The following is a 12,072-nucleotide window of genomic DNA, read 5'->3' on the forward strand; positions in this document are numbered from 1 at the left end:
AGTCAACAGTGGAAATGAATGGAATACTAAAAGATAATTCACAACAAGGCCAGAGAACAGAAAAAAAGAACAGTTGGGCTAAAAATAGCAATATGGTAGATAAACCCTATATAGAAATACTGCATCCAACAATTGCAGAATACTAATCAAATGCCCATAAAACATTCATTATTATAGACCATAGTCTGGCCCATAAAAATAAGTCTCAATAAATTTAAAAGGATTAAAATCAAACAGAGTACTTATGACCATTATGAAATTAAATCTAAAACTAAAATGATATCAGGAAAATCACCAAATATTTAGAAATTAAACACACTTTTATGTAATTCTTGGTTCAAAAAAGAAATCACAAGCTAAACTGAATAATGCTTTGAACTGAATAATGAAAACATCAAAATTTGTGAGATGCAGCTACAGCATGCTTAGAGAGAAATACACAGCTTTAAATGCTTATATAAGAAAAGAAAGGTCTAAAACCCATGATATAAACTTGCATTTTAATCAGCAACAAATTTAACTCAAATAGTAAGAAAATGGGTAGAAAACAATGAAATAGAAAATGGACATACAATAGAGAAAAATATCTTAGAATGAGAACTGATTTTTGAGATCAGTAATATCGATAGACCTTCAGTTTGACTCACCAAGATAAGTCAAATTACTAATGTCAGAAATGAGAATAGAGTGCTCGCTTCGGCAGCACATATACTAAAATTGGAACGACACAGAGATTAACATGGTCCGTGTGCAAGGATGACACGCAAATTCGTGAAGTGTTCCATATTTTTAAAAGAAAAAAAAATGAGAACAGATAATAAAAGGATAAGGGACATACTTTATGCTAATTAACTGATAACACAGATAAAATGAACAAATTCCTTGAAAGACGTAAATGATGAAAATTGACAAAAAAAAAATAAACCGCCCTAGAGCTAAATTGAATTCATACTTAAAAACCTTCCTATGATACACATCTTTGCCTAAGAATCACAGCACTGCATAGATCTTGAGGGCCCTGACCCTTTCCTTCCCATAGAATCCCCAAGAAAAAAGGACTCATTACTGGACAAAACATGAGAGTCTTCAAGGCCATGCAATTGGATAATTGTAGTGGGGGAGCTTTTGGTAGGATGATCAGAACTCAAAAAGCTCTCAAGAAAATCACTTTAAGAGATCCAAGATGGTGGAGTAGATAAACACTGTGCCTGCATCCTTCTGTGAACACATTAAAATTACAACTAAATTATAAAACAATCAACCTGGAGAACCATCTGAAGTCTAGCTGAACAGAAGTCCTATGACTAAAATTACAAAGAAGCCACGTCGAGACTCATAGGAGGGGCAGAGACGCAGGACCGGCCCCAAACCTCCATGCGGTGGTTGAGAATCAGGAAGGATATCTTGGCAGTGGAGGCCCCCCTGGGAGGAACAAGGGACCCCAGCCCCATACCAGCATCCCAGCCCACAGTACTGGTGCCCGAAAGAGGAGCCCCCACAACATCTGGCTGTGAAAAACAGTGGGGATTCTGACTGACTTGGAGGGATGGAAGGTTGCGGGAAATCCAGACATCCTCTTAAATGGCCCGTGGACAGGCTCACTGGCTCGCAGGCACTCACCGTGGGGTCCAGCAGAGGGACGGTGACTCAGGAGACGTCAGAGACGTACAGGGTGGCAGACTAAGGTGTGTGACTTGGGGGGAAGGACTGGAGGACAGCTGGCATTTTCCCTGTGTGAGGTCCTTTGCCCGGGCGGCCGGCAGGCAGGCCCCACCTTTCCTGTGTTGAGCCCTCCCCCTATGTTTATGGACAAACCTGAATCTGATTGGCCTGGTGAGCTCCGTGGTTCTACCCTGCCCCACCCAACTTCCTCAAAGCTGGAGGCACTTTCTCCAGCAGCCAGCCCTGCCCGCACTGCATTCTTTCTTAGAAAACTATCGGAGTCTGGCAGGCCACTGACAGGCAGCAACTGGCCTCAAAGTGCCCTGAGACTTTTGCTGAGTAGCTCCAGGCTCAGCACTGGCACCAAACCAGAATTTACATTAACCTGTAAATTGACCACAATTCTTCCCACCCTCGTGACTCCCTGAGGCCCTGCCCTACCCTACTTGCATACCTCATGAGGCTCTATCAGCGGCTGAACCTTAAGAGAGCCAGCAGGTTGCAGCAGGCCTTGGGGTGTCCTGGCTTTTTGCAGAGCTACCCCAGGCCCGGTACTGGTGGTAGATGTCCTCGGTTCATAGTGTGGCCTCTCCCACGCACAGCAATGAACAACCATAGATCATTTTGTAGCTCCTACCAGGTAGTCCCCGGCTGGTCACAGGCAGTGGGTGACTTGGGCTTGCACCAGAGCCCCTCCCAAGATACCCCAGAACCAACATATTTGGAGGTTGGCTTCAGACCACAGCAGAGCACTGCCCAGTTAGCCCCATAAGTGGCACACACAAAGGGCAGTCTCAATAAGCACCAGAGCCCACTGGGGTAAATCTTTCTCAGTGGAGTAAGAACCCTGTACAGCAGCCCATAAGCTGTGGATGTGGCCAAACCCCACAGCCAGTCAGCCTGAGGGTCAATCCCACCCAATGACATGCCAATAGCAATCAAGGCACAACAGGAGGGCACACACAACTCACATAAGGGACACTCCTGGAACATCCAGAGCAGGTGACCAGGAAGACTGTGCCACTGGGCCCACAAGGTAACTATTACATAAGGCCACCCAGCAAGACTGGGAGATATAGCAGCCTTATCTAATATCTAGAAACAAACACAGATAGGTAGCCAAAATGAGGAAACAAAGAAATGTGTCCCAAATTAAAGAACAGGAGAAAAATCCAGAAAACAAACTAAACAAAATGGAGGTAGGCACCCTACCAGAGTCATGGGGATGTAATGAACAGCATGCAGATTATAGTCAATAAATATTGTGATAGCATGGTACAGTGTCAGATGGTTGCTGGACTTACAGTGATCATTTCTTTAGATACATGCTGAACAACCGGTGTACCCCTGAAACTAATGTTAGCTGTATTTTTAATAAAAATCTTTAAAAAAAATAAACCCACTTTAGTCGGCCATATAGCTTGTGCTGTATGATGGGCTGTGTCTCTTTTGAGAGGTATAAATTCCTCTGAAATACAGAGCAAAACAAGAGAAAGGGTTGTGGGGGAGGAGGCCTCTAATAGGCATTTGCACAGAATAGGATATTACATAGGTGTTTGGCCTCCAGACACCTTGAAATACTATTCACTGCCTAAAATGCTTTATGTACAAATAGTTCTGGGAAAGGAGTGGAACTGGCTGCTTTGAAGAGTCAAGATTCAGAAAACTGTATTAGACTAATACCAACATATACTCAGAGAATCAATGAGTTCAGACATGACTTCACAAGTAATTAAAATGGAACAGAGATTAGAATCCAAATCTCAATTCAGTGTCCTTTTCCCTCCACCCACTGCCAACTGTCTCTGATTAACATTTTACACTGGTTTTTCACACTCAAAGTTGGTATTTCCTGGTCATTAATCAGTTGATTATCAGGGGAAAATGGGATACTTAGCACAGTACCTGGTACACAGTATATGCAGGCCCAATGTTAGCAAAACTTTCTTTTTTTTTTTTTTTTTTTTTAGCCTCTTTTTGGGGAAGATTGGCCTTACTTGATGGCTAAAGCTGAATTTACAAATGCAAATCTCAGAAAATTTTCGGGGGTTTGTGCAAACATAAATATCTTCCAAATTCTCAACTGGGACCCCTGTAACAAAAAAGATTAACAAGAGAAAGCATACTATTGTTTTACGTGACACAGGAGCCCTCATTAAAAAATGAAGACCCAATGAAATGGTTAATCCTGAGTGGGTTTATGCTAGGTTTGATGAGTGGAAAGTCATGGAAAAAATATGATGAGACTAATACTATGAGCTACGCGTAGTAAAATAGGGGAAACTTAGCAGGGCTTATTCATTCCAATTCCTATGTCCCTTCCTCTTCTAAGCATGAGACTTTCCTCTGGGTACAGGAAGGCACCTTTCACATGAAGGTTTACAACCTGCTTCCGGAGAAGGTCAGAGTTACTTCCTGTATATGCCATTTCTCACATTCCTTCAGCTTAAAATACTCTATATGCCAAGGTGTCATATTTTGGGGTAGCATGGCCTGAACCCCATCAACAGTAACTCATCCTTTAATTTTACAGAAATAATGTAACCACATACAAGGCAAAGAATTAAAAAGATTGTATACACTTAGCTGAAAACCTACCTGGGGAAAGAACCCCAAACAATTTGCACTGTTTCCCCCATTCTTGTACCTGCCTTTAAATCAGGCAAACCACCACAGTCTTGCCATTCCTTTCTTTGACTCAACTGGAAATGGCACAACTTAGCATGATTTTTGTTTTCCCTCCAAAGGAAAAAATAGGAGGGGTCAGCAAAGAAGCCAAGGTAAGCTCAGATTCAAAAGCATCTGCTAAGAAAGACCTTTATATTAAAACTTGGTTTCCATTAACCACCTCATGTTTGAGCTCAGCTAATGCCAAATAAAAAGCCTTTCTTCCAAGGTTGTATTTTATTTGAAATGCAACAAACAAGGTGAGTTTTGTTGTGTCTAAAACACAACAGTCTTTCACAGCAACGTGATTTTAATTTCTTGCTGAAAAGAAATCACACTTTTATTTTCCACTGTTTTATTATAAAAATCAACATTTCATTTGTTACAACTCAGCTTATTGTAATAATCAAAAGGGCAATTTATACAAGGTATTTTTATACAGTTTACAATTAAAGCACTTATATTACAAAAAGGGGGAAGTGAATAGTGGACAAGGGCTGACCAAATGTTGGCCATTAAAATATAAATACATCCTTGCAAAGCACCATCGTACCAAAGTCCATGAACAAGAAACACCAGCTGACTTTAAGACAGTAACGAAGATTAAAGCTTAAGAAAATTTTTAAAAAACACAAAGGATAAACATCTGAAAGCAGCACCAGATCCTTCACTTGCAAATAAGGCTAGTCCAGCTCAACCATCTTGGTATCCTCTTTACAATTTAAAAATTTTCCCTGCTAACCCCAGATATTTATTTGCTTTTTCCTTTTAATATTCATATTAAATGTGTGTGTGTGTGTGTGTGTGTGAGTGTGTGTATATATCTTTATCCCTGTCCTGCTTATATTTGATTAAAAAAAAAGAACGGACAGTTAAGCAATAGTAATTGTCTATAATTCTTTGGTGTAACTTTTAGGGAATCCCTAAGCAATAGTGGGGGAAAAAACGTTTTTGCTAGGTCTACAGTGCACTTCTGAGTACAAGAAATAGCTTAGTTTATCATTCTGTATAGTCATGAGGATTTTTTTCAGCACTACACTTAAGAGTGGTTTAAGAATACCTTACAAAAAAGAAAAACAGAGTAAAGTGTACCTGGACTGAAGGAAGGTGAAGATAGTAAGTAATTTCATTCTAAATCATCTAGCTTATCCTAAGACTCTTATCTCCCCCTCCCCCCACACTCAGGTACATGTTTAGTTTAATATGTGGAATCAAGAGAAACAGAAAGAAATACACTGAGTATATGGAATCACAATGGTCCTAATTTAAAAAAATTAAATTATGAATGTCAAATGATACATTTCAGGTCCAAAGTCCTCTAAAACTTTGAGAATTTTAAGAGCTAAATTTTGAGATTGTAATGAAATGACGCCATCCCAGAAGTCAGAAACCATACACATGCTACCAGTACTTTCTCAAATAATCTGTTGTATCTCTTGGCTTATTTTAGGCTTGGGATAAGGAAAGGAATACCAAAGAACATCAAATTTCCTGAGTTTGAGAATTCTGGGAACATGTTTTAAACAACACTTATTATAAACTTCTTTATGACTACACTTAGTAGTCATAAAGTTCCATTCACGTCTACCCTTAGGGTGGTCCAGTCTCATTTGTGGATGTCCAAATATTTGTCAGTCAACTGATATTTACATACTCATCCACATTCCAGAAATGTGAATGTCATTTATACAGACTTAAGCACTGCACTTATTGAAAGCATGACAGATGTGGGTACAAAAAGCCTATGATTTTTGTCTCTGAATTTAGTTAGATACGAAATGGTAACTACTATGCAGCTCTTATGGCATGCATATCTATGGAGTGGCACGTTTACCCTGCAAGAGATAAAACAACTTTAAAAACTCTATTTCTAAGCATATAATCTAGGCATAGGATTGGACAGGAAAACAGCAGCAGCTTACCTGTCTCAGAGAAGTAGTCTTGTTTAAGGAAAGCCTCTCTGGTTCCACACATAAACAGTTTCTACTGATTACTGGTACCAGGTCATCAACAGGCTACGGAAGCCTCAGCTACTAACTCTACTGCAAGCATTCTTCATTAATGGGCTTTTGTTGCAAAACAAAAAAGACTTCCCCCTAAAACTAACTACTACCTGATACAATGGAGGTTATTTTTTATATATTATCGAATTGAATTGGCCTTATACAAGTTATTGACTTTATTTTTAAATGAACAAATGCAATCCTCTATCATCCTAAAATTTTATTGTTCAAACAATCCCCTGCAAATTATCCTCCTATATTAGATGTAAAGTCTTCATTTCTAAATACGTATTATCCCTTTAGAATAGTTGTTGTTACACTTATGAAAGGGTCAGAGCAAAACCCGTTGGGCCACTGTTCAGGAGACCAGGGCTCTGTAGGAGCCAAGTGCAAAGGGAGAAAAGTTCTGAGTCATAAAAGACCATTTCAATGCAGAGTAACTTGGCATAGCACACAGAATGTATGCTATGCTAAAGTTCATTTCTCAGGTAATTCTAATCACAACAATAAGTGGGAATACTTTAAGATATGTTCAAAATAAATACTTTTGCATTTAAGGAATCTAATGAAATGTTATTCATTTTCCCCCATGCATAACCAATCTAGCAATACACCAAATTCAAAACTCGTTTCCACTTTTTCCCGATTTGTGCACTCATGTTTAGTTTTTATCCTGTTTTTCCAATTAAAGCTCTTGTGTTTAATAATCAAGATAGTTTACTTAAGCTTAACTGTCCATGTAACCTGAGGAGGGCCAATAATCTTTCCCGAATTTTGGCAATTCTCTCATTTAAAGGTACTCCCCAAAATATTAAGAATCCATATCAAAAACCCCACAAAGAGGATTCTAAGATTAAGCTGAACTGCCTTTAAATAATTTCAAATTGGCACACAAATTAGCATTTTGCAAGAAGAGACCATTGCCATCGCAGTACAAGCACTTGGACTGAGATATAACAAGGCAGTATTCTTCTTAGTTCATTATAGTGCAAGTTTCCACACGGGAAGCCCACCAGATAAAGATGCACATTTAAAAATGTAAACATATAGAATTCTCAAATTCTAATTGATACCCAGTTATTGCTAACCTTTCCATCTTCATTTAAAATCAAGTGCCCCTGTGTGTCACAGAATGCAACTTCACTGTCCGTTCTGTTCGGCTAGGAGCACTTTGCTCCATTAACAGGAAGAGTTAATGCTTGTCTGACTGAAATGCAAGACACTGATGGATTACCATTTATTTATATGCAAAATCAAGTGCACCTGATTCTTAGAAGGTGTCCCCAACAATCTAAGCATTATTCTGAAACCACATTGTTTTAAAAAGTTTACTTAGGCCTTTTTTAATTGCTTGAAGAGTTACTTCACCCTGCCGATATTCTGAATCCTTTCTTCCATCGTTTTCTCTGAAATCCAGAGAGGCCTCAGCAAGGCAGAATTTTAAAAACATCACTGAATAACTAACTGCCTAACATCTGTTAAAGTAAAAAAAACCACACACACATTAGTTTAAAAACACATTCAATTTTAGCAGAGAAATGCTGGAAACGTAAAAAGCAGAAAACTAACTTCTGGCAAGGTGGCAGAGCAGTGCTAGAATCATTCCACAGGTCAGCCCTAACAGCTGAAGATGGAGCAGCCCCAGGACCCGGCAGGTCAGGATTATATACGAACCCTCCATTATTCCCCTCCACCCGAGTTCTGACAGCTGAGAAATTAACAGTTTGCCTTCTCATTTAATCCACATTTTAAATTTGTTAAATCATCTTAATCCATAATGGGATAAGAGAGAACACACACAAAAATATATGAGGTGATTATAAGAATAATTTGTGGGTAATTTGAAAAAAATCTAACATTCACATTAGAAAGATATTAAACTCATGTCACACATTAGAAGAGGTATGTATGTAGACATCATTCTGAGAAAAAATTGGCCTAAAGAACATGAAAATGTCACAAACAGTTAATAAAGGGAAAACCTAATGATAACAAAAAAATTCTTTTTAAATAGATTGTCTCTAACCGGAACATATTTAAATGTTTTACTAGGAAAAATATATATAAAAATGATTTCATATTGTGATATTATATGCTGAAAGTACTGCAAGGATATAAGATTAATTTACAACAAAAACATAATGGTTAAATTTGTTACTCTTAAACACTGTCTATACGTGTTGTAAAAAGACATTTTAATGAGCATTAAAACAATTTTAGAAGAGGAGCAATAATATGTCTAACCTTTGATCATTATGCAAAAACAGCAGTCAAACTGACGAGCTAAGCCTACAGGGGAATGGAGCTAGTATAAATATTCAAATGAAACCTTAATTTAGAAAATTCCATTTAATCAATCCTCAGATAAAAAGCTTTCAGTAAATCACGGTATCTTGGCAAAATGGCCTACAAAGCTGCTGGGGAGGTGAAAACACCTAGAGAGAAAATTAATTTTTGGAAGAATGTGAGTTCTAAGGTAGGGACAGAAGACTGGCACACACAAATAGCCTCACAGCATCTTACCAGACAGCTGATCTTTCCTACAACAGCAACACCCAGAATGGATTTTTATAAATATTTTCCTCATTAGACTTGTTGGTTTCCTAGAGAAAACAAAGCCCTTTTCCCATAGTAATAATTCCTTTTTTCTTCTTTCGTGATTTCTTAAACTTGTTGGCCCTCAAATGTTAGTCAACATGAAGGCTATTTGGCTACTTCCAACTATCTATGGTTTGCTGCTCTGAGATGGACTTAATTTTTTCTTTTTTTTTCTTTTTTTTCTTTTTTTTTCTTTTGGTATCAATAAAGCCGACATTCCTGGTCAGTGATGCCTTTATTATTCCTGTTTCCTTTCTACTCAGTCACTTCACCGGGTTTAAGGCATGCTCTGTGTTTTTAGTTTGCAAAAATAAAACTTTTAGTACAAATTTATTTTTATACAAATTTTTATGGCACAAGCAGCAAATTTGCTGTTTTAAGAAAATATATAAATATCCTTTTCTTCTGTACAAATATCTCCAGTATTCCCTACCCCATTTATAATTTTTAACTGTACATGGTCTGCCTCATCCTTCTCTAGTATCTCCCTCCCCCCCTCCAGATCTCAACCAGATTTGTATGTACACTTTTGCGTTGGAGGCAGTCAGAGGAGGAGGGCCCCTCCTCAGGAGGAGTCTGTACAGGGAGAGGGTGGAGGTGGGTAGAGGTGATGAGAGTAGCTCCTCTCTGTGTATGGAGAAGGTGGGCAGCTTTCATAGTTCTCTTCTGCTGACAAGTATTGGCTTCGGGGTGTGGGAGGCGGGGGCACAGGCTCTGAGTCATAGTTCAAGTCACTCGTGTAGCCCTTGGCTGTTGCCACTGAGGTCATTCTCCGGCTGGGAGCATAGTCACTGTCACAAACATCTGTGCTGCAGGGCGTGGTGGGGGGTGCAAAGTGCCGGTAACTGTACGGCCTGTAGCTGGTACCAGGAGAAGATCAAGAGAAGCAGAGTTAGTTTTATAAAAAAGTGGGTTTCCCTACCAGAACAGAGAGGTATTAGATGTAAACTTCACTTTGAAGATAATACACGACTACAATTTAAATTTGCACACACACAGGCAATTTTCAACGGCAGACTGAAAGAGGAAGATAGCGTGTATTTTGTATTTGCAAATAAAAATGTGGTCAGAGGCAATTAAAAATGGATAGGATGAGAATGCAGAGGAAAACTCAATCTAGATGCTGGATATGCTCTTCTACCTTTAAGTTCAATTGTATCACGGAATAAAAAAGAACCATTTATAGTTGTACTTCATGGGCTTTGGAAAATCTCTCAGTTACACATTTAGCATTTAGTCTGTGTTGTGGACCTCACCAATTTCTGCCACTTCACGGTCTGTGAGAAATATGGGTCTTTACATGTTTTACACTATTCAAACATGTTAGCATTCCGGCAACATTCTTTCACTGCTCTATAATTTACCTGATGAATAATTTAATGATGTATGAAGACTTCATTCTCTCTTTAAAACTCAAATACTGTATGTACAAGGCAGGCTGAATACTGCAGACAGCCTAAGGGGCATGTCTATCCCATTACTGTTACTTACTATCAGCATGCTGTGGACTGGAAGAACGCGCTTTGATACCCGGTGTGTAGAAAGCATATTGTCATAGGGTGGCTTTAACTGAATGTCAAAATGATAAATTCTAAATATCCACATAGGGCCAGTCAATTTTCTAATACGTATTTCAGAGACCTAATTTATTTCTTGTACTTGTTTATTTACCTTTTCAAGTAATCTATAGCTGTTAATCAAGTTTGTAGCATGGCTAAGAAAAAAAGCATTGGAAAGAGAGGATCATACTAGTGAAAGTAAGAGCTGACTTAAAGTGCTGGTTTTTCTATCATTTCTACTTCTATCTGCAACTTCTTATACCATTTATATTCTAAACATGGTCGTTAATCTTATTTATATGCTTTCTCTCCAAAGTAACTGTAAGAGAGGGGCAAGTGCAAAACTGAAGTAGCAATTCATAAATATGCAGTGATTGTGCCACAAACTGTCCCAGGATACAGCCACCGGATATCACTTAGGACTTAACTCCACAGAAAAGACGCCAAAAGACCAAAAGTTACATAACCCGCTAAGCAGGTTTTCTCATGTGTGCTGCTTTTTTTTTTTTTTACTACCAATATTGACATGACATCACAGTATTTCTGTCCAATCATGTGTTGAGCCTTGGTGAAATTTATTGGTTCAACATGTAAAATGCCCAATACTTCCATTTTCATTAAAAAAAGGGAAAGAATGTTCCAGTTTAGACAAAAATTTCAACAAATGATAAAAAGTTTCACTCAGAAGAAATAAACTAGGTTTGAGATGTGGGAAATGATTAAATAAGAATTGTTATTTGATGTAATTATATTCATTTAATCAGTCTTATTCAATTAAAGAAATTAAAAAATTTTTAAATAAAATTTTAAGCCTTTCCTCCCCCCAATTTTCAGGTTTCTGCCTCTCAATTTTGGCTTTTTAGAACAAACTTGTGGGCAGGGAAAGCAACATTTACAATAAAACGTAAAGATCAGTTCAGAGTCAAGCCTATCTCAAATAGTCTTATCTGTAAACTGAAGTGAGAATTCTGAATGAGATACTATAAACAGTTTCTACTTGATTTCTATATATCTATAAGATTACATATCAGGGCCATTTGACAGGAATGCTAGGAAACACCTTTCCTAGAAAGTAACAGGCACTTGAGGATGCCAATAAATACCAGGTGTTTAGATTGAGACTATCAAGCTCTTTACTTTCTGCTGGCCTTTCAAATAAAAGGGAAGGATAAGGCCAACAAACTAGTACTTACCCTGTTCAATATATTCTACAGACTCACAAATGAGCACAAAAGCAGATAATCTCCCCCTTTTTGGCTTACAAATATATTTCATTTATTTTAGTGAGTCACGATCTAATCTATGCAACTATAGGAGAAATTCTCATTTCAGATGGTAATAACCTATGTAAGTAAAGGGCTGAACTTAAGCTTCTCTCAACTTGTCTCAAATTCTGTGCTCTTAGGGTTCTCACAACTCTCTGAACCATAGTCTTATCCCAATATTCCATCCTCAGACTATCAATCAAACCTAACCTGCGCAGTAACCTATTTTGAAATCAGCCACTTTGGTGAGTAACTTTTCCTTAGAACACTGCCAAAGGACTGGGGGCTCTATTACTCTAAACAACAGCACTTGTGACT

General features: G+C 38.2%; 1 protein-coding gene across 2 annotated transcripts in view; it reads right to left on the bottom strand.

The window, feature by feature from the left end:
- Positions 1-8,987: 8,987 nt before the first annotated feature.
- Positions 8,988-12,072, bottom strand: part of LRP6 (LDL receptor related protein 6) — a 125,647-nt gene continuing 122,562 nt past the window's right edge. For both annotated transcript variants that reach the window (XM_081060889.1, XM_081060890.1), the window contains exon 23: positions 8,988-9,790. In XM_081060889.1, the coding sequence (XP_080917015.1) occupies positions 9,496-9,790 (295 nt within the window). In that variant the 3' untranslated portion in view covers positions 8,988-9,495. The remainder of the gene's footprint in view (positions 9,791-12,072) is intronic.

The sequence above is a fragment of the Rhinolophus hipposideros genome (assembly GCF_964194185.1).
Source record: "Rhinolophus hipposideros genome assembly, chromosome: 9".
Classification (NCBI taxonomy): Eukaryota; Metazoa; Chordata; class Mammalia; order Chiroptera; family Rhinolophidae; genus Rhinolophus; species Rhinolophus hipposideros.